This window comes from Phaseolus vulgaris, chromosome 3 (genome assembly GCF_000499845.2).
Source record: "Phaseolus vulgaris cultivar G19833 chromosome 3, P. vulgaris v2.0, whole genome shotgun sequence".
Taxonomy (NCBI): domain Eukaryota; kingdom Viridiplantae; phylum Streptophyta; class Magnoliopsida; order Fabales; family Fabaceae; genus Phaseolus; species Phaseolus vulgaris.
The window spans coordinates 40,312,239-40,340,009 of record NC_023757.2 but is presented as its reverse complement, the minus strand read 5'-3'; the positions used below and the strand labels follow the sequence as shown (position 1 = coordinate 40,340,009).

Genomic DNA, 27,771 nt, shown 5'->3' with positions numbered 1-27,771 from the left:
CATAATTTGTGGGTTTTTATTATTCATTTTAGTAGTTTACCCTTGTATTGGTTTACGTGATATTTTTCAAACATTATTTTCAATAAAAATAACACAATTAAATATTTTTTAAAATTATTTCATCATTTAGAAAAACAAGTTTCTTTTAAAGAAAATATCAGTAAACTGAAGTTATACATGACAAATACGAGTATAGTACAATTTGATATAACTGAAGTTAGTATGAATTTAGTTATACAATATTTTTGCGAAAATCATTGTTCACACATATGATTTCAGGATAATTATCAATTAATTAAAATTATTTTTCTCACATATGATTTCTTTAAAAAAATATGCGCACAGATGACTTTAACATAACTCGTATTTACAAGATATAATTTTTTAAAATTTTAAAAATGTTAATAACAATTTATTTGTAGTTTCTATATACGATTTTCCAAATTAAAAAATAAAAAAATAAAAAAATAATCTGCTGAGTGCGAAAATTTGATATCAAATTGCACTACTTTGAGAAAAAACCCGCGAGAAGACTTTGAAAAATATATTTTCTTGAAAGTATTTTTATCATTAAAAAAATGGGTGTGAACTCAACAAATTGCTGTGAACAAAAGAAGCCCAAAGTTAAGCATACCCATCCTTCATAGGCCCTGTGTAATGGACCAGAAAAGAAGCAACGGCCCATATAAATACCTAAGAAAAGGTTTTGGGATTCCGAACATCTCTTTCTCCGTCGTGGTTGCACTCACTCACTCCGATATCAAAACGGCGCCATGCCTACCGTCAGCGTGGGGCGGGATCGCCTTTTTGCGGCTGTAGGAAGAACTTACAGTGAGCTTCCATTTCTCAATCGCTATCTTAACATTTTTACCAATTTTCACTTCGACCTTACTCAATCGACCATTTTGTTGTTGTTGTTTTTTTTTCAGCGCAAGAGGAATTCGAAGACTTGTGCTTCAGTTTCGGGATCGAGCTCGACGACGTCGTAAGCCCTTCACCGTCATTGTTATCGTCTAAACACGGAGCTTCAATCACTACATTTTTAAATTAGTAATAATAGTAATTGTTATCAGCATCATCTGATGAATTCAGTGTGATTATATCAGACGACGGAGAAGGCAATTGTAAGGAAAGAGAAGCATCTGGATGAAGAAGAAGCTGATGAGGACGAAGAAGTTATTTACAAGATCGAAGTTCCCGCCAATAGGTACCATTGTGATGTCTTCGCTTTTTTTTTTGCTGCACATGGGATTCAAGAAATTGTTTAATTCTGTTAACACTTTATGTTTTCAATCCATTTGTTTTACTTTGTCGGTTCTGTGACTCGTATGGTTTTATTTACTGTGCGTTCAGTGTTGGTAATTTAATAAATTTATCGAATTTTCTTGGTAATCTTCTTGTATTCGGGATTCACACTCTATTGCATTGTGAAATCGGATTTTTATACTTTACTGGGAGATTGACGAGGAAATTAAAGCATGTTGATTTTTCAGTAGGAATTAATGCTAACGGGATTGTATGTTTTATAAAGAAAGTTACACAAGTGAGAATGAGTGATGTGGCTCACCATTGTCTCATTGCAATTCTCAAATCACTGAATTTATAATATGCTTGTTCATAAGCGTATAACTATTCTAAGCATGGTATTACAGGTTGTCACCTTTCATAGTCTGTTCTGTCAGATATATTTCCCCCGTGCAAAAATAGTTATAATTTCCTTTCTTGTTGCGTAGATATGACCTCCTGTGCCTTGAAGGGCTTGCTCAAGCTCTCCGAGTTTTCTGTGAGATCCAGGAGATCCCCACTTATAGATTGTCTGACATTAGTAAGAATGCAATGCTGAAAATGCATGTGAAGCCAGAGGTAGTCATGTCATGCTTGTTCTTTTGTTAGTTTGGTCTTTCCTAAGTTGAAAATTGACATGTTTCTTTTCTCTTGAATCATCGAAGACTTCTGTGGTTCGTCCATTTGTTGTATGTGCTGTATTAAGAGGTGTAACTTTTGATAAGGCAAGATACAACAGCTTTATCGATCTCCAAGACAAGCTTCACCAAAACATATGTCGGTAATGTGTTTTGATTTCTTCTTTATTCATTTTGAGCTGAATACTACTTGTCTCTGAATTCTAACTAGAACAGGCTTTCAAATTTGAATGCAGTCCAAGTAATGTGTTTCTTGTTGCCAAGTTTGTGATTAACTGCTTCCATAGATTTTAGGATATAAAGAAAAGTCATGTTATCAGGGGATTTTAGTTAATGATATTGTAAATTTTATTTTGAATCTTTTACTTTGCTATTTTCATAGAAAAAGAGGAAAAAATCCCCTTGTGCTGGTAGATACTGCTTTACTTTTATTTCCACACTACGTTGTTCTTTCTTAATTATGATTATTTTTTCTCTTGTAGCTTATCTTTATGTTGCTTTTGGTCATCTCATGTCACGGAAAACTAAAATTTTCTGAATGAATTTTCCGTCAAGTAATTTCATTCTTTTCTATTTTTTCAGGCGAAGAACACTTGTTGCCATAGGAACCCATGATCTGGACAAATTGGAGGGTCCTTTCACATACGAGGTTAATTTCTTTTATCAAATCGTAGATCATGTAAATTATAATAATGTGAACTTTGGATAGATAGATAACTAACAAAATTAGGATTGAGATAGACATCTGGGTACTATGTTTATAGAAGCGGGAATCTTACAGCCTAGTTCTCACTACTAAAAGAGGAAGTTGCTGCCTGGCCACTTTGATTGATTACGTCACTGACATATTATTGTGCTGACTCAGAACTTATTGGTATCAAAGGAAGCACACTGAATCTTGATGTGTTTTACTGCTGTTTATGATCAAAAACTGTATCGGAATTTTCCTAAAACCGATTAACAAGAGAAATGTTAATAGTTAATGACCATTTTCTTGTGTAATTTAATTATATTATATCTAAGTATGCACATCATCAGTAACGGTGACTTTACTCATGTAATTTCCAGGCTTTGCCACCTTCGAGTATAACTTTTACACCACTAAAGCAGGTAACAATTTTTATACTACAGATAACATCATATGCTGGACTTCAAATTTTTTATGTGAATTGCCAATCTTATCTTTTGTCTTATTTTCCCTTTTGCCTTGGCATGATAGGAAAGGAGCTTCAGGGCTGATGAGTTAATGGAGTTCTACAAAGTGAGTTTTTGTGTTATTTTCCTTGTTTATATAAACATTTATTAGGAACCTAGTAGAAGAAGGCTTACAAGTTATTACATGTCTAAATACATGTTGGTTTGTTTGACAGTCAGATTTGAAACTGAAGAAATTCTTGCATATAATTGAGGATTCCCCTGTTTTCCCTGTATTATATGACAGTAAGAGGTATTAAATTTTCATAGTATCCTTATATTTAAATTTTCAAAGGTCTGAAATCTTGTCTCTCATCTGTGTTAGGCTACGAAAAAGAGCCATCCAAGATGCTAGTTTCATTTATCCTGGTATTTAAATATCTGTAAAATTACTGATTTGCTCCCTATACTTCAACATACTTTACCTTTTAGTCCCTACACCTCAAAATTATCCAATTTAGTTCTTAAACATATATTTTTTAGTCTCTATGTCTCTAGACGGTAGGAACTAAAGGAGATTAAAAGTGGCATGCATATGCGGGACTAAAAGGGATTAAAATGGTATTTTTGTTGAGACTAAAATAGATAATTTTTAAAGATAGGGACCAATGGATAACGTTTGACCACTATAGGAACTAACTGAGCATTTAAAAAATTGAAATCTTTTATCTCTCATTTGCATTGCATTATGCAGAGTTTTGTAGAACTCTATAGGTAGTATATCTTGCTCAGAGTATTTTGGGTAGTTATTAAAATTTAAACTTAACAATTATAATTAAAATAAATAAAATCATATATACATATTATATTTCTGGTTTCACATCACATTTTGATGGGAATGGCAAACCACTGAGGCTCTCACCATGTAAACAGTTTGGAGAGTGTAGATGTATGTAGTTACCCCCAAATATCTTTTTCTTGGGGTGGTAAGCAGTAACTATACTGTTTTGCCTACTGCCAATGCTCACCCTCAATCTGTGGATAAATTCGGCTAAAAGTTAAAAATGTGTGGGAAAAAGTTCAGTTAGAGAATGTTAAGGATAACTATAAAAATTATGGCATGATAGGAGAAAAAAACTAAATTTTTATTTGAGTGACTTGACATCTGTCTCAAAGTTATATTTAAATATCTTATTGGTTTAAATTATAGTTTATAAAAATTTAACTGAGGTTTTTGAGCATAAAATATGCATATATTGTGTGCAATGTAAACACATAGATGCATATTTATCATTATATGGATGCATAAACTGAAAACGTTCATGCTTTCTTCAATGAGATGCATTCCTAGTTTCCCATTAAAATTTGATCAGGTTAACTTGCTGGAATTCTTTTAATTATTAATCCTTGTGAAATTTCTGTGTTTATGCATTTTCTGAACTACTAACTACTGTCTCTTGATCTTCAATTTTCTCTAATATTCTACTTAATTGCAGTTGTTGACTTAACTATATTAATATGCTGGAATGTTTTGACAGAACTGTGTTATCTTTACCCCCAATTATTAATGGTGCTCACTCAGCCATCACTCTGGATACAAAGAATGTATTTATTGAATGTACTGCTACTGATCTGACAAAGGCGAAGATTGTTTTAAATACAATGGTAGAGTAGTGAGTTTTGTTATGTTTTTCTATTTGTTTTTGTAAGCAATACAATTGTTTTAGATGATGATAGACTATTTCATATTTTCTTAGGTAACAGCCTTCTCAGAATATTGTGCAAACAAATTTGTCATTGAACCAGTTGAAGTGATTTCTTCTGATGGCAAGTCCAACATATACCCTGATTTATCTGTCTACAATATGGAAGTTTCTCTATCTTACATTACTGGATTGATTGGGGTATCACTGGAGGCAGAAGAGGTAATTATAATGTTGCTTCATATTGAGTGACATGTTCCTGCACTTGCTATTAACATATTTACTATATGATGTAGAATTACTTGGGATGCTTCTAGTTGCTGATCTTGGTCAATTTGGGTTAATTCTTGATCTTGGTGTGAAATTTGGTAAATTTGTGCTTTGAAAATTGAAGATGAGTAATTAAATAATTTGTTAAAAATAAGGTATAATTAAAGGTGAAGCTTCCAATGGGTTTTGACGTCATAAATTTCTTTTATAGGTAATTTTGTTTCCATATTTTATTTTTATGTTCTAATGATAGCTTAATCCTTTTTCTGTTTCATGTCACATTAAAATAAAATAAAAACTCAAGCTAGACAGCTTGTTGGCCCTGTTTTTTTTCTCGTCTTTTAATTTTTGTAATTAGAAATTTGCCCATATTAATATATCTCAAGGATTTACTTTCTGTACATGTTTATGAAAACATTTTTTACATAATAGTTTTCAGTTGTTCGTATGTTCATGTTAAATTTCCTTAATTTTTATCTTGTTAGTCTCTATGTTGCTGATACTTGTCTCTAGTGCAAGATTCACTGCTCTCACATACTAACAATATCAAGTGAAACAAATATTGTTGAACTTGTAATCACTGATTCATAATCTTCCCATCTTCCTTCAGGTCACTAAGTTCTTAAATCGGATGCAATTGCATGCTAAGCAGTCTACATCTGCTAAAAAGCAGTCTAACTTTATAGTATCTGTACCTCCTACGAGAAGTGACGTTCTTCACCCTTGTGATGTTATGGAGGTATTGATAATGACAGGCTTTGTCATTCCTGAATGTATATTGGATTTAATGTGTCTGTATATGTTTTACTGACAACTCATGCCTTTTTTTTGGTTTTTTCTATCTATAGGATGTGGCAATTGCTTATGGATTCAATACTATTAAGGATAAGGCTGTAGCTGATAATAAGGGCTCAAAGAGGTTGGCTGCTTCCCTGACTCTACTTCCACTGAACGAGATTAGTGATCTTATTCGAAAAGAGGTATAAAACAAAATAGTAGAACATATTATTTTTGTGACTGGATAAGGTTAATGTTTCATGCGTAAATTTCAATAAAATGTATAGATCATTTTGTTATCTTTGATTAAGCTGATGCAGTAGAATTAATTACTATAGCCTAACATATTTATGAAGGTTACAGTTTATTTAAGGTCCCTAATTTTCTGAATCTACTATTCCTAACTTCTTTTCAGGTTGCATTGATTGGGTTTACAGAGGTCTTGACATTCATACTTTGTTCTAAAAAGGAAAACTTTGCCATGCTTAACCGCAAAGATGATAAATCTAAAGCAGTTATCATTGGAAACCCCAGATCTTCAGACTTTGAGGTTTACACATTTATCTTCCTTTTCTATGGCAATGCTAAGGTTTATATAACAATTTATTTAATTGCAATGAAAAAATAGGATCTCTTAAAACGACCCTCTTCACGTTGTTTCTTTCTTTAATTGTTTTGTATAGTTCTTTTTAGTGGTTTTTAATTGTTTCCTGTCAGCAAACAGTTCTGAGATCTTATAGCCTTTACTTATGTGGTTATATTATTGATTCATTCTTTATTTTATGATCTTGTTACTTTTGTTTGTACATGCTTATTTTTTTAATCGGAAGAGGAAACTATAGATAGATACACTAATCATGCTAATTTTGCCTTTACTTATGTGGTTATATTATTGATTCATTCTTTATTTTATGTTGTTACTGTTGTTTATATACATGCTTATTTTTTTTTAATCGGAAGAGGAAACTATATATAGATACACTAATCATGCTAATTTAAAAAAAAAATGAAATTAGAAAAATAAAAGCATACTAGAGGATAGCAGTGCAGATGCATCCTGCTGGGCATTTAGAAATCAATTTGCAAAGCTTACTGATTATCTTTGATTATCTTTTCTCAGTACATCACTGTTTTATTTTCCTTTTTTGTATACCCTATATTGAATTGGAAACATCAGTATTGATATTTACCTCTTTATTTTTTTTGTTTTTAATTTTTGCGTGAAGTCATGTAGTGTAATTTTTAACTCTTACCTGTATTCAGGCTGTGCGAACTAGTCTTATGCCTGGCATTTTGAAAACTGTTGCTCACAACAAGGATCATCCAAAGCCAATCAAGGTATTATTTTCAGTTCTTCCTTTTGGTGATTGATGTTTTTATCATAAATCTTTACAAGAACCACATTTTGCTTTTTTTTTTTTATCATAAACGTATTATACTTTCAATCTTACATTTTATTGTGTATTGTAAATTGTCCCAATCATTGATAACATTGAGCATTCCCTGTTAATGTAAATGTATTTAGAGAAATTAATGTATTATATTTGTGATATTAATTCAAAGAAAACAACAATAAATGGCATCTAAATAATCGGAAAACAATTGTAAATGAAAGGAAAAGTAAAGGTAAAAAACAATTGGAAGTTGGAACAAAGATGGTTTGCTGTGTCGGGAAACATGTTCGGTGCCTTCTAAAGCCTTTGTGTGAATGTGAAGCTGCAGAATTACTGTGTAACCAATAAACAGTCTCATCCCTTGAATTTATGAGCCTTTTCCTACTCTGTCTTCCTTTGGCATTATTGAGTAATAGGGCCGTTATTAAGTCATTTGACTATGATTTCCTCCTCCAAAAACTGTAAAATTGTTGTTCGTACCTACCCTGCCATCATGTTATAACATGCATTCCCTTTTGTTAAAGACTTTTAGGCGCAAGATTGTTGAGTTAATAATTAATCTGCTTGTGCAACTTTTCGTAATTGTCATTCAAAAATATTTCAATGCCTAGCGTCTTCCGAGGATTCAAACTTTCTAAACTGTTTATCTCTTCCTCTGATGTATACGTTTCTATCTTAATTTTTTGTTCAGATTTTTGAAGTGGGTGATATATCACTTTTGGATGATAATAGAGATGTTGGTGCAAAAAATATTCGCCAACTTGCTGCTCTGTACTGTGGTGCTAATGCCGGATTTGAGGTATATGGCGCTTTATTTGGTTGTTTGCTCTTACAAGTTATTACATGTGCAGTATTTACCCCTATTATTACTTGATTGATCAGAGCTTTGAATTTAAATTGGCTATATTTTCAATAAAAAATGATATCTAAAATAAATCACTACTCTTTAGTTACAATCTATTATTTCTAGACATGGTAAAAATAAATTGGGTGATTGTATTTCAATATTTTTCCAATGATATGCAGATAATTCACGGCTTGGTCGACAGAGTAATGGAAAAGAACGGTGTTTCCTTTGTTCCACCTGGTGATAAGTCGGGCTATTACATTGAGCAGTCAGATGTAAGTGCATAACACTGCATAGGAGTTGCTTTTTTTTATTTTGTCCTTTTTTGCGATATTTATTCTGCTTATGATAATATATGTATTACTCATTTGCCCATTGAAGGAACCCGAGTTTCTTGCTGGTAGACAAGCTAGAATCATTTACAAGGGAAAGCATGCTGGCACTTTTGGCATTGTTCATCCCGAGGTACTTGCGATCGCTAAAATTATCTTGTTTTATTATGTCCAATTGTTAGTATACAATCTGGCAATTCCTATTATTTTATTTTGATAATTATGGGGGGTACTTTTTGGATGCGTAAACGATTACAGAAGAGGGGATTACGTAATTTTTTTGTCGATTGATTGCGTCTTACTGGCAATAAATGTAGCTGTTCACCAGACAATGTTTTTGGAACATATATAATACAACTATTAATTCTGGTTGTTATCTACTTTCAGGTACTAAACAACTTCGACATTCCTGATCCCTGCTCCTTTGTTGAACTTAATGTCGAAAGTTTCCTATGAAAGATTACTTGCATCAAGTAAGTGTATCCATCCCAAACTATTTCCTGTTGTCAGTTTGTATTATTCACCCCTCTTACCAGAACTGCTACACCATCTCCTTTCTCTGGTAATTTTGGCTTGGCTGATATTGGTTTTTATGCAGGTCCCATTCACTCTTTTGAATATATAGATATTCATCAAACTGGGAATCACGATGTTGATCTGCTCCATAAATGTTTGGAATTTAGAACTACGCTTGCTTGCTGGGAAGCGGAATGTAACTTAGAGTGTTTTGTTCATTATAGATGTATCTTTTTTTGCCAACTTTCTCGTTATGACATGTTTAGAATATTTAAAGCTACCAATTTGTTAATAGGTATAATCTCTACCACAATTAGTTATTTTTTAAAACGGTTTATTATTGTCTTAAAATCAAGTCTGCAAGGATATTGATTCCTTCGAAAATTTTGTCAATACAAAAGCTGCTGCTTGGGCTGGGACTGTTTTTCTTTGTTTTTAGACTATTGAATTATGTATGATCTTATCTATTTTGACGTGCCCAAATTTAGTGTCCCTAAAAGATTAAAATAGTTATCATTTTTCAATGTTATAAATACTCTTTATTAACAATAAATAGTTAGATAAATGAAAACCAATAAAAAATTATAGCTTAAAATAATATTTGAAAATTAGAGTTTTTCTATTATTATAAGGAACAAATGGTAAAATACAAGTTTCATGTGGAAACATCATTTCAATCATCATTATGAATAACTTCATGATGATGAAAAAGGTATTAAAAACCACTTTACCGAAAAACAATAATTAACTTTAACCAAATTTCACTTTTTAATATATATATATAAGCAATCATCACTCATTTTGAGGTTTATATTAAAATATTAACCTTTTTTAATGAAGACCTCGTACAAACAACTATGAATTGGATTTTTCAAAATCTAATTTATTGCAATTCATATCCATTTTAACTTATCAAATTTATTTAAATCCGTTTAAAGTGAATTCAATCTATATTATATCCACTTTGTCAATTAAATTAAATCTACTTTATCAATTATATTAAATTCATATATTAACTTGATTCAAATTGAGCCTAAGCCGACTCACTTGGACGCAGACCAACTCAGTTCGACATTGACCAAAATCGTATTTGCTCGACATGGACCTGAGCCGAATTTGCTCAACATGGACCTGAGCCGACTTCGCTCGACATTGATCCAGGCCAACTCAACTCGACATCTACCCAAGCCAATTCGGCCCAATAACGACCCAAACTAACTCGGCTTGAAATTGACCACTCTGCTTGAAATCGGCCTGGGCCAACTCAGCACCACATCGACCCAAATTGACACGGCTCGACATGGGCTCAGACCGACTCGACTCGACATTGGCCCGATTCGACATGGGCTAAGGTCGATTATGCTCAATATCGACCTAGACATCGGCCCAGGCACATTCGTCCTAACATCAGCTCAGACGCGTTTGTCCCTACATTAGTATGGGCTTGTTTGTCTCTACATCGGCTCGGACCCATTCGTCCCTACATTAGTATGGGCTCGTTCGTCTCTACATCGGCTCGGACCCGTTTGTCCCGACATCAACTCGGGCCCATTCGTCTCGACATCGATCCAAGCCCGCTTGTCCCGACATCGACCCGGGCCCACTCGTCTCAACATGGCTTGGACCGACTCAACATGGGCTCGGGCCCTCTCAGTACAATATCGTCCTTGGCCCGCTTGACTCAACATCGACTCGAGAATACTTAGTTCGATATCGAACCGAACAAACTTGGCTTGACATGGGCTTAGACCGACTCAACTTCACATCAACTCAAGCCGATAACGACCCATACCAACTGGGCCCAAAATTGACCAACATCCACTCGACTTGACATCAACAGGCGACTCAGTTGGACATGGCCCGAGTCGACTCGACTCCAAATGGATTTGGACTGACTCGTCTCGACATGGACTCAAACCAACTCTGCTGGACATGGGCTTGGTGCCAACTCAACCTGGTTTGGGTGCCAATTTGACTTGGGCTTTGGCCCATACCAACCCGATTCGACTTGAGCCAACTTTGCTCAATCTGGACCCGGATTGTCTTGACTCAACCTGGATCGGGCCAAGTCAAAATCCAACCCAAAATGCAATTTGGATAATCCAAAAATGTATCCAATCTATATCTAATTAAATGGATTTGATTTAAAATCCAAAAATATGGATTTGGATTTGAGATAAATCCATTTAAATGAATTAAAATTAATATGCATTTAAATAATTATGGATTGAATTTTGAAATTTGAATATTTTTGCGCACCCTTACAAACAACTTCAACTAATGCCATTCACTTGTTGAGTAGCTTTATCAACAAAGCAATCAACTAGTAGTTGAACTGGACCAATATACGTTTACAGATTCCGCCGAATAAACACACAAAAATACAGGAGTAATTCTATAATGGGTAAAGTAAAACAGACAAAGGCCAGTCCAACTAGATTGATGAAAATGACAAGTTCACGTACTCTTCATGATACTAACAAATTCTTCAATGTTGTCTAACTTCTCATTTGAGAGGCCTGCAAAACAGGAATCATCAATTAAGAATCAGAATTAATGAGTTTAACTGGCAAAAGTTTTGATGTAAGTTGCACTACAATGAATGAAATTTTGCTTACCTTTAGCAGAACGTACAGCAGACAGATCCATTTCTGTGCTATAGATCCTTTTTGTTTTCATTTGATCAGTCTCTTCAATCATGCTGGAGTTTAGCTTTCCCATCTTCATTTCAAGTTCTGAGGCGGTGGCCACAATCTCTATAGCAATCAATGGTTTATATAAAGATCTGTCAACTCATACACTTAATATGATATCAACATATTTGACAATAATTCAACCAGAAAATACCCTGAAAGAATTGTAAATGCAGATGGCCAAGATATAAACAAAAAGAAGAGGAGCTCTTTAATTACCCTCAAACAACTCATGCATAGAGTTTTGCTCATATAATTGTACTGCTTCATTGATATATCCAGCATTGATACTAGACTTTATTTCTAATAGTTGAATTTCTTGATTCAGCATTTCAGAATCCTGCGCCACCTGACATCATAATCATTACCAAGATAAATGAGACAAGAATCAATTCTGAAAAAGAAAGAATTTAGCAATCAACATTCGTATTACCTCAGTTAGTTTTTCTCTCAATGAATCTAACTGAGCATCTATATCTGGATCAAAAGGAGCACCTGGATCAGGGCCACTCTCAGTTGATTCATCCTGGAAGGACGCATTCATCCATGGTAAGACAATCAGCCAAGAATGAAAATCCAAACTAAGGAAGCAATATTTCTCAACCAGCACATATATTTGTCATTTTAAATTGCATATATACTCGGAAAGAGAGAGAAAAAAAAAAAAAAAAAAAACTAGACGTCAAAACAGCATGCAATAATGCAAATAAAGCTTCTTATGAATTGTGATATATTTTCTATGTATAGGATTTAGATGTCTGGTTTTCTGGTATGCAGTTCAAAGGAGACATCCACCATACTCAACGCATCATATGTACACTTCTCAGCATTTTCTATGGCGAATATTTCATTCATCAGTGTCAAAAAAGACATATACGATCCTAGATAACCTTAAAAACGAAATACTATACAACAGAATCAAAGAGGTCCGGTGTCCTAGCTCTCTATATTCAACAAGAATTAACCCAATACACAGTTCTTGCACCCAAAACTGACAAATGCTAAAAAGGCCAACATGCAGAAACAAAAATTCAATTACAACTGAAGTTGAATTAATAAATAATGCGTAAAAACAGTAACAGATAACGGAAGCAACTGCAGCAGAAAAAAAAAACATACAGTGTTTGGCAAACGAAAACCTCGGGGAAGAGAAAAACAGTGACGGAGGACGTAATTCTCCCAAGCACCAAGCTGTTTGTCCAAAACAGATTGAACCCTCTGACGAATGCAATCAACACCCTTTCACAACACCCCAGTAACATCAAACTATTAAAATTCATTCATAATTAAGATCAATTGCCCTAATTTTTGTATCGAACGCAATAAGAGAGACATAGAGAGACCTTTTTCAGATCTTGGGACCTCTGGGTGCCTTCGATGTTCAACTTTGTGGATGCGTCCCTGCAATTGAAGTTCATATCCTCGTAATTTCCAGAACCAAGTTTGAAAAAAGCAATTGAAGAAAGGAAAGAGGGTGTTACTGGTAGAAGAAACAGAAAGCTTCATCGAGCACATCGTCGACGTTGTTGAGAACTTCGTTACAGAAGAGTTGTGGGTTCAGATTAAGAGCATCGAACACCGCCTCACTCTCACTCTCTTCCATTCCCGCCAAATTCCCGATTTGCCTTTCAAAACAAAACTCCCAATTCTTGCCAAATGTGATGTTTATAAGTCCACTTTTATTCCAAATTCATTTTTTATTTTTAAAGAAATATAATTAGTTTAATATTTTTTCATTGATAATAAATTGCAAATCTTGAATCTTGTTAGTAATGATTCTTATTCAGAATATTTACACATGTAAATTGGAAATCTAAAGATAGTTTGTTATTTGTTATCAAAATCTTTTGGTCATTATCGCACAATGTAATAAATACAATATCTATTTCTTTTCAGAAAAAAAAACAGTTTTCACCGCATTAATGAAATACAAGAAAAGAAAATAAAGATTCTCCGTCTAATCAATTAACAGTAAATACTACAATATACAATTTTATAATTTTTTATTGTCATTAATTATTAACGAATAAACATTACAAATTTTAGTTGGTAAATATTGGTAGCCTTCCCACAAAAAATAATTAAATTTATATATTGATTAGTTAATTCAAGAAAAATAATAAATTTAATTAGATTAAAAAGTTTTCTTCTTTTATTTTACATAATGTGCCACTAATCATCTTTTACTTGTATATTATTTTTGGATGAATGAAAAAATAAAATAAAATGAAAATCCATAAAAAATAAAGATAAATATAGGAGACTGATCAGAATTACAAGTAAAATAAGAAAATCATCTTCTTGTCACTTTTTCTTTTTTTTTAAAAAAAAAAAAACATAATGATTTAACAACACCAACTTCATAAGCTAAATTTTTACAATTTTCATTCAAAGTTTATATTCTAAAGAAGGATTTATAGAATGTAACATAAACTCAAACAACTATCTTGAACTAAACTCCTAATTGGAGAAATTCTATCATTTGAATATTGATAAAACTAAGAAGGATAAAACAAGACATCATAAAAAAAATCTAACTCAACGTCCCACCTACAATTTTCACATGAGTTTTGAATACTATCATCACCATCTTCATTGTCTACCAATTTCCAACTCCCTTTCTTTAGACTCCAACCTTTGCATGGCTTCTTGCAACATAAAGGAGTTGGATTGCGCACTAGTGTTCCATAAGGTCTTCTCCATAGTCCTTCCAATAATGTTATTACCTTGTTTCTGCAATTTACAGCACACTTCGCATTCCTCAAAAATTGCAAATACTGAACTCCTTCTTTTCTTAAATCATCATCGTGGGAGCATAATAAAATCAAAGCATATGTATATTTTGCTTCCAAGTGACCCTTTTCTGCAGCCATCTTCAAGCCTTTCATGCCCTTCTCTATATCTCCACCAAAACTCTTCAATTCTTGCAATCCCACTCTATACAAAGCTTCAATATTTCCACTTTCCTTACAACTTTGCATAAAAGAATCAAAAGCTTCTTTATGTGACCATGGAATTAATGGGAACTTTTCCAAAGAAACTTGTTGCCACATGTAGTTTTCTTTTGAAGCAATAAAAAAATCTCTACAACATACTTTCATGTTATAATGATCAATGTAAGACTGAGAGCTTACCCTTGCAACCACATTGAGCAACAAGTCTTGGGGAATTGATTTTATTGGGATCAAAGAAGATGTAGTGTTGATGCGTTGCCTCTTATTGTCTCTTGGAAGTGATTCCATTGGAATCGAAGAAGCAAACTCATTACTTTCTTCGCTTTGTCTCTTGTTGCAGTGTGTTTTCTTCACCATTTTTGAACTAGTAATATTTCTGTGATACTGAGATCCAAATTTGAACCTTCAAAATACAAATTTTAATATGATTAAAGGATTGAATGATAAAGTGTGGGTATTATATAGAAGTGTCTATCTTATATTTTAGAAGGCTTATATATATTTTTTATATCAATAGAATCTTTTTAACCAATATAATCTTTTTCCAAATCTATTTCTTTGACTTTGAACAAGATTATGATTATATTTTATCTTATTTATCTATCTTATGCACTAATCTCACTAATTATGGATATTCTAATTAAATATTTCTTTATATTTAATTTTATTTACCAGATTACTTTTTTAATAATTTATTATTTTATAAATATTATTTTTTCAGACTTATAATTCGATAGATAGATATTTTATTACATTTACAGGTATAATTATTTTCACCTATCATTAGTTGATTGGATTTGAATATATATCACTAACTATTTTATCTTATACTGGTAAAAATAAAAGTGATGTTTTATCCGCATTTTTTAATTTTAATTGTATACTTCTTTTAAATAAACACACACATATATGTATAACTTTTTATTATATATCTATTCGTTATATAACTTTTAATTCATTTTCTAGTTTTAAAGAAATATAATTAGTTTAATTTTTTTTCAATGATAATAAATTGCAAATCTTGAATCTTGTTAGTAATGATTCTTATTCAGAATATTTACATATATAAATTGGAAATCTAAAGTTAGTTTGTTATTTTTAATCAAAATCTTTTAAGTCATTATCACAAAATGTAATAGATACAATATTTATTTCTTTTCAAGAAAATAAAAACAGTTTTCACCGCTTTAATGATTTTTTTTTAGATTTGAAAATCATTCTTTAAAAGTCTTGTTTTGTTTTATTTTCACCAAGAAACTAAAATTTCAAATTCAATCAAGGACCATTTAATGTTATTCTTTTAAAAGGTCAATCGACCATCAATAACATATTTTCCCATTTCAAATCTCAAATTATCATCAACCCAAATTATTATTTTTAGATAATGATACATAATTAGGTAGAGAATATTTTGAAAAAACAAATATTGTGCTTTTGTAAGAAACAAGAAAGAAAAAGATTACTGTAAAGTTACTCTTTCAAATTTATTTACAAAATTTGGTGAACAACCTTTTTCTTCTTCTTCTAAATATTATAAATAAACATAAAATAAAATGTGATTAACAAGAAAAGAAAATAAAGATTCACCATTTAATCAATATACAATATACAATTTCATAATTTTTTATTATTATTAATTTTTAACGAATAAAAATTTGCATGTAATTAAAAAATTGGATGATAAAGTGTGGATATTATATAGAAGTGTTTATCTTATATTTTAGAATACTTATATTTTTGTTATATCAATATAATTTTTTTAACCAATATAATCTTTTTTTCAAATCTATTTTTTAACTTTAAACAAGATTTTGATTCTATTTTATCTTATTGATTTATCTTACTGATTTATCTTATGCACTAATCTAATTAGTTATGGATATTCTAAGTAAATCTTTCTTTATATTTATCAGATTACTTTTTTTAATAATTTAATATTTTTATATTTACAGGTATAAATATTTTCACCTATCATAGTTTATTGGATTTGAATATATCTCACTAACTATTTTATCTTATACTGGTAAAAATAAAAGTGATGTTTTATCCGCATTTTATAATTTTAATTGTATACTTCTTTTAAATAAACACACATATATATATGTATAACTTTTTATTATATATCTATTTATTATATAAAATAAATATATTAAATACTTATTCGTTATACGTGTTAATAAATTTTTGCTATAATAAGAAAGTTTGAATTATATAGAATCAATCACCCTAAACATTTTTAGCCTAATTACTATTGGGATGGTTATTTTTTTCCATCTCCCAAGGAATTATTTTATTGCCACTTTGTAATTTTTTTTATTTTTTCATTTTTTATTCCACTATATTATAGTTCCTTTTTAAATGTTTTTTTTTTCGTTTCAATTCTTTTTATTGTGACGTTAAAGTATTATAAAGTACAAAACAAATAAAAAATTGAGTAGATCAACGAGATAATTCTCATTATATATTCTTATAAATACCAATTTAATTATATTAATATTTTTCTACAGACTCTTAAAATAAAAAATAATTATTTCTATGTATTTTTATATTAATTAATAATTTAATCTTTTAGTAATACTATCTTATATTGACACCATGATAAATACAGAGTTTATCTGAACATGATTAATAGATCTTCCTATCTATTTAATCTATTTATCAAAATAATTTTTAATGATATTATCTTATTGTTTTTGGAAATAATAATAGATTGCGTTATATAATTTAACTTATTTAAAAGTTTTATCTTTATCGGTATTTTCTTGTTGATTGCGAGTATGATCAATAGATTTTTGTGTGTATTTTTTTCCCTTTACCTAATTAATATTTTATTGTTTCTAAATATAATAATTATATATTTTGGTTTTTTTTATCTGAATGTAATTAATATATCTCGCATTCTACAGTATCTTGTTTATCAATATAATTTCATCAATAATATTGTCTGATTGACTCGGAAAAATAAATAAAATATTCCTAGGTATTTTATACTCTTTACCAATTTAATTTTAATAGTATTTTATTTACTCTGGTATGATGAAAATATACTTTATCTTATTGGAAATCTAAAGATAGTTTGTTATTTTTTATCAAAATCTTTATGTCATTATCACACAATGTAATAAATACAACATCTATTTCTTTTCAGAGAAATAAAAAACAGTTTTCACCGCATTAATGAAATTGTTTTTTAGAGATTTGAATAAAAAACATTCCTTATAAATCTTGCTTTATTTCCCGATTTAAGATTTTCACCAAGAAAATAAAAATTCAAATTCAATTAAGTATCAATGTTACTCTTTTTAAAGGTCAATCGACCATCAATAACATATTTTCCCATTTCAAATCTTCAAATGATTTTTTTTTTTTATATAATGGTAAATAATTAGGTAGAGAATATTTTGAAAACAAATATTGTGCTTTTGTAAGAAACAGGAAAGAAAATAATTACTGTAAAGTTAGTGTTTCAAATTTATTTACAAAATTTGGTAAACAGCGTTTTTTTTTTCTTTCTAAAGGAGCTGCTCTATAATTATTATAAATAAATATGAAATGTGATTGCCAAGAAAATAAGGACTCATCATTTAATCAATCTGATATTAACCGTAAATATTACAATATACAATTTTATATTTTTTTATTGTCATTAATTATTAACGAATAAAAATTACAAATTTTAGTTGGTAAAAATTAATAGCCTTCGCACAAAAAATAATTAAATTTATATTTTGATTAGTTAATTCAAGAAAAATAATAAATTTAATTAGATTAATATTTTTTTCTTCTTCTATTTTACATAATGTGTCACTAATAATCTTTTACTTGTATATTATTTTTGGATGAATGAGAAAATAAATCGAAATAAAAATCAATAAAAAATAAAAGATAAATATAGGAGACTGATCAGGTTTCCAAGTAAAATAAGAAAAATATTTTTTTTATCATTTTTTCTTCTTTTTTTTCTCTTTAACAACACTAACTTCATAAGCTAAATTTTTACATTTTTCATTCAAAGTTTATATTTCGAAGAAGGATTTATAAAATGTAAAATAAACTCAACAACTATCTTGAATTAAACTCCTAATCTAAGAAATCCTATCATTTGAAAATTGGTAAAACTAAGAAGGATAAAATAAGACATCATAAAAAAAATCTAACTCAACGTTCCACCTACAATTTTCACATGAATTTTGAATACTATCATCATCATCTTCATTATCTACCAATTGCCAAGTCCCTTTCTTTAGACTCCAACTTTTGCATGGCTTCTTGCAACATAAAGAGGCTGGATTGCGCACTAGTGTTCCATAAGGTTTTCTCCATAGTCCTTCCAATAATGTTATTACCTTGTTTCTGCAATTCACAACACACTTCGCATTCCTCAAAAATTGCAAATACTGAACTCCTTCTTTTCTTAAGTCATCATCGTGGGAGCATAACAAAATCAAAGCATATGTATATTTTGCTTCCAAGTGACCCTTTTCTGCAGCCATCTTCAAGCCTTTCATGTCCTTCTCTATATCTCCAACAAAACTCTTCAATTCTTGCAATCCTACCCTGTACAAAGCTTCAATATTTCCACCTTCCTTACAACTTTGCATAAAAGAATCAAAAGCTTCTTTATGTGACCATGGAATTAATGGGAACTTTTCCAAAGAAACTTGTTTAGTTTTCTTTTGAAGCATTAAAAAAATCTCTACAACATAATTTCATGTTATAATGATCAATGTAAGACTTAGAGCTTACCCTTGCAACCACATTGAGCAAAAAGTCTTGGGGAATTGATTTTATTGGAATCAAAGAAGACGTAGTGTAGGTGTGTTGCCTCTTGTTGTCTATTGAAAGTGATTCCATTGGAATCAAAGAACCAGACTCATTACTTTCATCGCGTTGTCTCTTGTTGCAGTGTGTTTTCTTCACCATTTTTGAAGTAGTAATGTTTATGTGATACTGAGATTCAAATTTGAACCCTTGCATGTGATTAAAGGATTGAATGATAAAGTATGGGTATTATATAGAAGAGTCTATCTTATATTTTAAAAGACTTATATATATATATATATATATTTTTTTTTTATATCAATAGAATCTTTTTAACCAATTTAATCTTTTTATAAATCTATTTCTTTGACTTTTAACAAGATTATAAATCTATTTCTTTCACTTTTAACAAGATTATGATTCTATTTTATCTTATTTATCCATCTTATGCACTAATATCATCAATTATGGATATTCTAATTAAATCTTCCTATATATTTAATTTTATTTACCAGATTACTTTTTTTTAATAATTTAATATTTTATAAATATTATTTTTTCAGACTTCGAATTCGATAGATAGATATTTTATTATATTTACAGGTATAACCTATTGGATTTGAATATATGTCACTAACTTTTTTTTATTTTATTTATATGATTGACTCAGTCTGATTATAATAAATGGATATTTATTACATTTAAACATTTAATTTTTAAACAATTTTAGTTTATTAACCATGGACATGATTAAATGATCATGGAATCTATTTTTATCTAAGTTGCCAATTTAATATTTTATTAATATTATCTTACTAACATTTGAAAATGAAAAATAAATCTTGCTATTAATTTTATCATATTTGTAATTTAATGTTTTATCAGTGCTGATGATGATAATTTTATTAGACTATTTGAGTGCATTTTTTTGTTATACATCTTATTTTAATTGGTTAAATTTAATATTCACATTAATTTTAATTTATATATTTATTTAAAATGTATATATACACATATTATTATATAATGTAGATTTGTTTGAAAAGGGAAAAATGTAGTTATACGTTGCAGTAGTGTATAAGGTTATTTCAAATGGATATCTAATTTATTATTATTTTTATATATAATAGAACAATATTTGAGTTCAAAATATTGAAATTTAAAAATGTTGTTAATGGTGTATATATATGGTAATAATAACAGTATTTTTCTTATATATTGTAGTAAATATATTTGAAGTGTAATCTAAAATTTGAGTATAAACAAGAAAGAAGATGAAATGTAGATTAAATACGTATAAAAGAGAATTTTTTTTTTTATCACGAAGTTGTGTGTGCTGTCATTACGAAAAGGTGTAAACATGCCAATATATTTTTCAATTGTATATATTAGATTAGGATTTAAACAATAATTCCATTTACTTGACACATTATTTTATTATAATTAAAAGAAAAAAACAGTTGTACTATAATTTTCTTTTAGTATTAAACTGTCAAACAAACCTTAATTACTTATAGATCTGTTGTATTATAGTTGTATTTTTTGACAGGTATGGACACATTAGCCGAAAAACTAGTAATGAAATATAATACAATGTGACATAGAAGGAGTTTTGGACAATAATACTATTATTTTAATATTTTTTATATAATTTAATTACAATTTTTTTTATTAAAATTCTATATAACTGAAGGATTTTATATTAGAGTAACCGTCACAAACTATAACTGATAATGAGTGACGTGGCATATCCAGAGTCCGCCAAGTGGAACACGACAGCAACCCACATAACTGCTTTTGTTTCCACTCGTAAAACAGTTAATATTCCATCCACAACTTCCTCTTCCTTCAGACATCTTCATTCTTCAACCTTTCTCTCTTCAACCAGCAACATCCTCGTACCTTGCATTCGCTAACATGTTCCGCATAAGTAACACCGTTGTCGGCGCCCTCAACATCCTTTCCTTGCTCTTGGGCGTCGCTGCCGTGGCCTCCTCGGTCTACATCCACATCCAAGGCGGCTCCGATTGCCAGAAGGTCCTGCAGGTGCCGCTGCTTGTCGGCGGCGTCTTCGTGGTGCTTGTTTCCGCCTTGGGAATCGTGGGGTCGCTGTACCGCGTCAACATGGCGCTCTACGCCTACCTCTTCTTCACGTTCGCGCTCATCGTGGGCCTCGCCTTCTTCACCGTCTTCACGCTATTCGTGACGAACAGGAAGATGGGACAGCATGTTTCCGGCAAGGGCTACGGCGAGTACCGGGTGGCCGATTTCTCGCACTGGCTGCAACGCTACGTCGTCAACAACAAGAACTGGGACGAGGTGAAGAGTTGCTTGATGGACGCACACGTGTGCCAGAACCTCGCCCTCAACGGTGGCCGCAACAACGACTCCATCATTTTCAAACACCTATCTACCACGCAGGTTTTATATCTCTTCTTTCTTCTTCAAATCTCTAGTTAACTTCGTTAATTATGAGTTAATAGGTAAATTTATTATTCACTTGTTTTCTTGTAAAAAGTGTTAGAATATTGGGTGGTGATTAAATTATGCTATCATGGAAGAGGATCGTGTTGCATGCATTTATTGTGTGTGTAGCAATTACTTAACTTATTTGATTTTGTTTTGTAAGTCTGGTTGTTGTAAACCACCAGCGTATTGTGGTTTCATAATGAAGAACAGTACGTTCTGGGAAGTGCCAAAGAAGGGTCCAGCAGTGAATAATTCTGACTGCACAACTTGGAACAACAGGGAAGACAAACTGTGCTACTATTGCAATTCATGCAAAGGAGGAGTTTTGGCTAACATAAGGAACCAATGGAGACGTCTCACTGTTTTCAACGCATGCGTGCTTGTGCTCGTCACAGTCATATATACCTTGGGCTGCTACGCCATCAAGAACAACAGATCTGATTCAGGCTGCAACCACCTTAAAAAACTATTCCCTTGAGAACCACTTTCTGTCCTCAATATCTAGGTTAATCATTTACTTATTAGCTATTAGGTTTCAAGTATAGTTAGTCATGTTTAAACTTCAGTGTATGTATATGTCCATGGTTTTTGTGCTTTTGTAATGTTGGATACTGGTATTAAATTTCTTTAATGCTTTTGTTTGTTATTCGTGGCATTTATAGTTTAGATCTGTTAAATTTGTATTCTGTTAATTTCTTGAACTACTTGTTCAGGTTCCAAAATCAACACTTGTTAGCTTCATATATGTCATATATTTTCCAGTTTCTTATTGAATTAGTCATTTATCCGGCATCAAATTTTTATGATTGTAGTAAAATGATATATTTTCTTTTTTCTATTTTTAATAAAACAACATTTGATTTTCTTATTTTATTTAAAGATATCATATTAAATAAAACTTAAAAGAAACTATGAAATTAAAATTAAGATTTTAAAATTAAAAGTAATAATTTTTATAACAAAATAAAAGAGATGAATATCACTTTATTTTAAAACACAAAGAATATGATTTTTTTTATTTAAAAATGAAAGAGAAAAGAATATTTATTTTAAAAACTATAAGGAGTGAATGTTATTTCATTAAAAAGGTAAGTGGAATTAATCTTTATTTTAAATACGCAAGTGTAATTTCTTTATTTTTATATACTAATTTTTTAAAATTCGAAAGTAATCCACAGCCCATTGAGACTGTGGGGAAAATATTGATACATAGAGATAGAGTTAGTAATTGTTGTAAGGCCACAAAATCTGAAAGAAAAATGGAAGCTCCTTCTTTTCAGTAATCGATTGTGGACTATTGCCAATTACTCTGGAATTTCATTTTTGAAATGCAAAAAAATTTATTCTGTATTTTCAATAGGTAATTCTGAAATTTCAATTTTGTTTGGTGCAGAAGCAAATTTATTACGAAGCAAAAGGCCTCGTTTGTGATGGTTGTTTATCAGTTGCTCTCCAACTGTTAAAACATTTTTCAAAAAAAAGTGTAAATACAGATGTTTTTATCTAGACGTAAAGAGGTGTACTATTGGCAATACCTTTAATCTAACTATTGATAAATTGACAGCATAAATATTTTTGTGCTTTCGACTACATATTTTATGTGTAGTATATTTATTGACAATTAATAATTGTTCTAACCGTGACAATTAATTTTTGTTGTTGTTATTAATTGTTTAGTTCAATTGTCAACAGGCATTATTAGTACAAGTGAAATATGTATGATATATATTTTAAATATAAAAATTTGATTCTTACAATTCAACCAATAACATCTCTAATAGAGTCGCACAGCGAGCTTTTTTATTAAAATATTTTAATTTAAGTTATTTAAAATAAAATAAGTTATTTATATAAACAATTCAACTCAATTTAAAAAATCCCACAAATATATTTAAATATTAGTTTTTATTAATTAAAAACTTAATTATGTTAGATTAAATAATTTGACTGATTAATGACTCGTCCCACTAACATCGATTCATACGGCATTGTCCACAAAGTTGCAGCTGAAAACGGATTATTATTCAATCATTATATATAAATTAATGTTAATTAATAACATTATTATTTTATATATAGCAGAAAAAATAATAAGATAAATCTCACCACCGCTTAACTATAACTCTAATTCTACTTTGCTTTTTTCCTAACATGGCATTACCATACATTAAAAAAATAACGTAAAATATATGGCGGTGAAAGAACTGTAATGCCCGTCTCTTACAATTTATACTGAAAAAAAAAATACTCTCCTAAAACATTTGAAACACCAAATTAATAATCTTTTAATACGATTACCGTTGCCTGATAGACCTAGTTAATAATCATGGTAACTGCAGTGGCATCCTTTGATAATACATTGTATTTAAAATATAGGGTGTGTAAACTAACAAATTCCAACAGTACTTATTTCGAAAACAAATTTAACCAAGTTGTGGACAGGGAAAGGAATATCGAGTTATTGGTGAGGTTAGGAATCCATTGTTAAACTGAATAAAGCACAGTGGAAGAACTTGCCCCGTAACCAACGCATATTTTGGCCATAGCAATAATTACGCTGACCATTCCCAACTCTGACAGTTGTTTTCATAAAGAATAAGACAGTAAACAATTTAGCTCGCTAAACAAAAGTTCAGCTTGATAGCCTATAAACTCATCATCTCCTAATAAAACGCTGAAAGAATTTATGCTACTTCACTTGAGAAAAGTACAAGCAATGAACAGGAATATATAAACTACCAATGACGTTAGGAGTTCAAGTGTCCAAGTTGGGCGCAGCAACATAGATGGAATATTGGGTACCACCACTGAACCAGAGACCCATCCAGCCACTAGAGCTCCAAACCTATCATAGTGCAAAAACAAAACAATATAGACGGTGATGGCGAATAGGAAAAAATCAGAGGAAGAAACATAAGTTGGATGATCTAGACACTTACCCAATAATGAATGCTCTACCCAAGCTCTTTGTCTTTTCGTTAAGAAAATATATGCAAGCAGCCAAAGAGATCGCCACCTGTAGCAATACAACAGTTTTGTCAACAAGCAAGTATTCATGCCACAAGGGAAGCAGGAAGAGGAGAGCGACAGCCAGAGCAATGATATCTACTTCAAATTCTTTAATAATGTTCCCTGATGGGTGACATGTATTGAATGAAATTCAGATCAAATATAGCTTCTGGAACACACAATCACCTGAACAAGTCTTCATACATTTGTGAACAAATGAGAGGATAAATAGGCATGCACTGACAAGGGTAATATTACCAAATTCAATTGATCAAGTAGAAAGGAACCAGGTTCCCCTTACGTAAAATCTCAAGTTCAAGTCCTTTACGAGTGGGTATGTATGCACACAGAGAGGAGAGCATTCCTGCTTAATGTTGGTGTTCTAAAAACATGTTGATAATGAAAAGTTATTTTTTATTCTTAAGAGTCAAGGTTTTATTATACAAGACTCAGGTCTTAATCTTAAGAGTCTGACCATGTAACATCAGCATACTCCAATGAAAGTTTCCTAGTAGACCCTTACATTGGCAATGCTGATGGAAAAAGAAAAGACAATATTGACATTTTATTGAAAATACTGAAAACCTTAAAAATGGGAATAGTACTAAACGCAGTAACCTGAAAATCCGATAGTCACAAGGATGGAAAAATTCTATGGAACCTTAAGTTCTAGTCAGGCACAACTCAAGTAAGTATATCCTTTAAAGCTAGGCTACAATCTAGAGGCCGGTAGTTGACTTCGCTGCATGCAGTATGGATAACAACTCTGATGCACATATGCTACATGGCTCAAGAGGCTAAGGACTAGATGAATATATAATTTGGTTTTCTTTTTTAAACCTTATGGGCCTCACACCCCAAATATTTACAGAAAACGACATCTACAAAGTTTCTTTTTTCTTTCTGAAAAAAACAGTTTTATTCTAAAAAATATATGCATTTAAGTAATATAAGCATTTAAAAGTCGAAAGAGAGAAAGAGAAATTCAATGCAAACCTGAAAAGCAGGTCCAGTTTCAGCAGAATTCATAATACTCCAGCCACCCATGAAACCAAACAGAAACAATCTTCTGAGAATGATTTCAGGCGGTGGAAGTTCAACAAAGTTTAGCAAGTTCTTCACCCATGGTGGAGACTCTTCTACTTTCTTTTTTAACTTGCTTTTCAAATTAATTTTTGTTTTCCTCCTCTGTATGAAACTTGACATCAATAACTTTTCAAAAGCCGCTTCAATTGATTCTTCACTCCTCTCATGCCCAGCATATTGTTGCAATAGAAAATTTCTTGATCCCCAAATTTCTTCTTCAGAAGCATCAGGGCTAATACCAAGACGACGGTAAGGATCCCAAACACTGATTCGAGGGAATTTTTGGACATTACCTGCATAAGAATTACATATAAATACACATATCAATAAGTGGAAAATAATAGACAGAGAAATGCAACTAAGGGCATAAATGCAGACTTTACAAATTAATATGAATCATGATTCAAGTCAGTTAAACTTCAGCTGTAAGGCAATAGGCAATGATCTAAAAGTTGACAGGCTTCTCTAAATCATTCAACTAGCTACGAGAATAAGAAATAACATTAGTTACATGAGATCCAAAAGTCTGTTACTAGGTAGAAAAGATATCTCTCAAGACAGGAATATAATGCTGGCAATCTACGAAGTCTCACTGGACACTGATGGAGAAGGTAGGGGGAGGGACAGAAGGTGACTTATTATTGGAGGTCCTTTAAATAGGAATACATACCTAAATTCCCATGTCCCAACCAAAGCAAAACAAAAGCCCACCTTAGATTTTCCTTCTACTAATACACAAAAGGGAACTAACTAAGCTTGAGCCAAAAAAATAAAATCAGCAAGGCCTAAAATCAAGGTAGGACAACTGAATTGAAGCCCAAACAAGCCAATAAATAAACAAGTACACATTACTATGCACAGTAGCGAAACCTTAACAAAAAGCAACTTCACCGCCTCATGACTATCTTGGTAATAAAACATTTTTGTATATAATAATCGATAGGGTTGGAAGATTTCTTTTGTAATTAAATCAATAAATTTGAAAGGCTTTGGGTGATACCTCCGTAGGGCGTGTCCACGGCGCATCTAGTGCGAAAGACCGTAAGCTTCTTCGCGTGTTCTTGGAGATACCTGAAGAAACCCAAATTCACAATTTATGCACGAAAAATGACTGACGAATCCAAAACCATCAAAATAAAACGCTGATTAATCTAACTTAAGGCAATCAATCAAAACGCAAAGAGAAAACATAGAGAGAGAGAGAGAGAGAGAGAGAGAGAGAGAGAGAGAGAGAGAGAGAGAGAGAGAGAGAGAGAGAGAGAGAGAGAGAGAGAGAGAGAGAGAGAGAGAGAGAGAGAGAGAGAGAGAGAGAGAGAGAGAGAGAGAGAGAGAGAGAGAGAGAGATACAGTTTCTTAGCGAGAAAAGCGGTGGAAAGGTTGGGAGCTGAGAGCGAAAGCACAACCATGTTGGCCTTCGTTGTAATCAACAGAGCGAAAACAAAAAGAACGTTCTACGTCCTAACCCTAATTGAATAGCATGGTAGGTAGGGTAGGTTGAAATTGGAAAAGCAGAGGGGAAAAGAAAGTGTTCTTCTTTAGGTTCTGGCACTGAGAAAAGGAAGAAGAAGAAGAAGAAGAAGAAGAAGATAACAGATTACTTCTGTCTTCTATTAGCCACTTCCTGCTAGGGTACGCACCTTGCGCAAACTACTACAACAAAGAAAAAAATTACAATGTTTTGCGTATGTAATTAGTTTAAATATTCTCTATCACTCATCTTACAATATTTTTTATATAAATAGTTAAAAATACTTTACATCATTAATTAAATTGTTCATTACATATTTAAAATATATTCTTTGTATTAAAGATATTCATGTATTATAAATGTATTTTTAATTCTATAAAATAAACATTATTATTGTAATTGACATGCTAAGTTATTAAGAAAGAAATAGATATTT

General features: G+C 31.1%; 5 protein-coding genes across 5 annotated transcripts; 2 read left to right on the top strand and 3 right to left on the bottom strand.

The window, feature by feature from the left end:
- The first annotated feature begins 661 nt into the window (after positions 1–661).
- Positions 662–9,333, top strand: LOC137807678 (phenylalanine--tRNA ligase beta subunit, cytoplasmic). The gene is made up of 20 exons (XM_068608427.1): positions 662–831; positions 930–985; positions 1,107–1,207; positions 1,734–1,863; positions 1,950–2,065; positions 2,505–2,571; positions 2,991–3,032; positions 3,142–3,183; positions 3,293–3,369; positions 4,595–4,721; positions 4,814–4,981; positions 5,640–5,768; positions 5,878–6,009; positions 6,222–6,356; positions 7,070–7,144; positions 7,892–7,999; positions 8,227–8,322; positions 8,429–8,512; positions 8,767–8,852; positions 8,978–9,333. The coding sequence occupies exons 1-19, from the start codon at positions 774–776 to the stop codon at positions 8,833–8,835; spliced, it is 1,812 nt and encodes a 603-aa protein (XP_068464528.1). The 5' UTR covers positions 662–773; the 3' UTR covers positions 8,836–8,852; positions 8,978–9,333.
- Positions 9,334–11,102: 1,769 nt separating this feature from the next.
- Positions 11,103–13,239, bottom strand: LOC137807677 (protein MIS12 homolog). Its single transcript, XM_068608426.1, has 7 exons — positions 13,070–13,239; positions 12,932–12,989; positions 12,708–12,827; positions 12,022–12,114; positions 11,808–11,937; positions 11,514–11,651; positions 11,103–11,414 (listed from the first exon to the last, which is right to left on the bottom strand). Exons 1-7 carry the CDS (start codon positions 13,189–13,191, stop codon positions 11,353–11,355), a joined length of 723 nt encoding a protein of 240 aa, XP_068464527.1. The 5' UTR covers positions 13,192–13,239; the 3' UTR covers positions 11,103–11,352.
- Positions 13,240–14,086: 847 nt separating this feature from the next.
- On the bottom strand, positions 14,087–14,899 carry LOC137805632 (F-box protein At2g35280-like). The gene has a single exon (XM_068605573.1). It carries the CDS (start codon positions 14,897–14,899, stop codon positions 14,087–14,089), a length of 813 nt encoding a protein of 270 aa, XP_068461674.1.
- Positions 14,900–21,190: 6,291 nt separating this feature from the next.
- Positions 21,191–22,379, top strand: LOC137807676 (tetraspanin-11). Its single transcript, XM_068608425.1, has 2 exons — positions 21,191–21,724; positions 21,933–22,379. Exons 1-2 carry the CDS (start codon positions 21,221–21,223, stop codon positions 22,248–22,250), a joined length of 822 nt encoding a protein of 273 aa, XP_068464526.1. The 5' UTR covers positions 21,191–21,220; the 3' UTR covers positions 22,251–22,379.
- Positions 22,380–24,285: 1,906 nt separating this feature from the next.
- LOC137807675 (protein CHAPERONE-LIKE PROTEIN OF POR1, chloroplastic) lies at positions 24,286–27,575 on the bottom strand. Its single transcript, XM_068608424.1, has 5 exons — positions 27,215–27,575; positions 26,868–26,938; positions 25,778–26,160; positions 24,712–24,788; positions 24,286–24,617 (listed from the first exon to the last, which is right to left on the bottom strand). The coding sequence occupies exons 1-5, from the start codon at positions 27,271–27,273 to the stop codon at positions 24,467–24,469; spliced, it is 741 nt and encodes a 246-aa protein (XP_068464525.1). The 5' UTR covers positions 27,274–27,575; the 3' UTR covers positions 24,286–24,466.
- Between the last annotated feature and the right edge of the window lie 196 nt (positions 27,576–27,771).

Excerpts from the sequence above, each read along its gene's own strand:
- LOC137807678 (XM_068608427.1), top strand. The coding sequence starts at position 774 with ATGCCTACCGTCAGCGTGGGGCGGGATCGCCTTTTTGCGGCTGTAGGA. Across the intron at positions 3,033-3,141 it reads CTTTTACACCACTAAAGCAG|GAAAGGAGCTTCAGGGCTGA; the intron begins GTAACAATTTTT and ends TTGGCATGATAG. Across the intron at positions 4,722-4,813 it reads AGATTGTTTTAAATACAATG|GTAACAGCCTTCTCAGAATA; the intron begins GTAGAGTAGTGA and ends ATATTTTCTTAG.
- LOC137807677 (XM_068608426.1), bottom strand. The coding sequence starts at position 13,191 with ATGGAAGAGAGTGAGAGTGAGGCGGTGTTCGATGCTCTTAATCTGAAC. Across the intron at positions 12,990-13,069 it reads GCTTTCTGTTTCTTCTACCA|GGACGCATCCACAAAGTTGA; the intron begins GTAACACCCTCT and ends CTTCAATTGCAG. Across the intron at positions 12,115-12,707 it reads GTTTTCGTTTGCCAAACACT|GATGAATCAACTGAGAGTGG; the intron begins GTATGTTTTTTT and ends GCGTCCTTCCAG.
- LOC137805632 (XM_068605573.1), bottom strand. The coding sequence starts at position 14,899 with ATGGTGAAGAAAACACACTGCAACAAGAGACAAAGCGAAGAAAGTAAT.
- LOC137807676 (XM_068608425.1), top strand. The coding sequence starts at position 21,221 with ATGTTCCGCATAAGTAACACCGTTGTCGGCGCCCTCAACATCCTTTCC. Across the intron at positions 21,725-21,932 it reads AACACCTATCTACCACGCAG|TCTGGTTGTTGTAAACCACC; the intron begins GTTTTATATCTC and ends TTGTTTTGTAAG.
- LOC137807675 (XM_068608424.1), bottom strand. The coding sequence starts at position 27,273 with ATGGTTGTGCTTTCGCTCTCAGCTCCCAACCTTTCCACCGCTTTTCTC. Across the intron at positions 26,161-26,867 it reads CGTGGACACGCCCTACGGAG|GTAATGTCCAAAAATTCCCT; the intron begins GTATCACCCAAA and ends ATTCTTATGCAG. Across the intron at positions 24,618-24,711 it reads GGTAGAGCATTCATTATTGG|GTTTGGAGCTCTAGTGGCTG; the intron begins GTAAGTGTCTAG and ends GCACTATGATAG.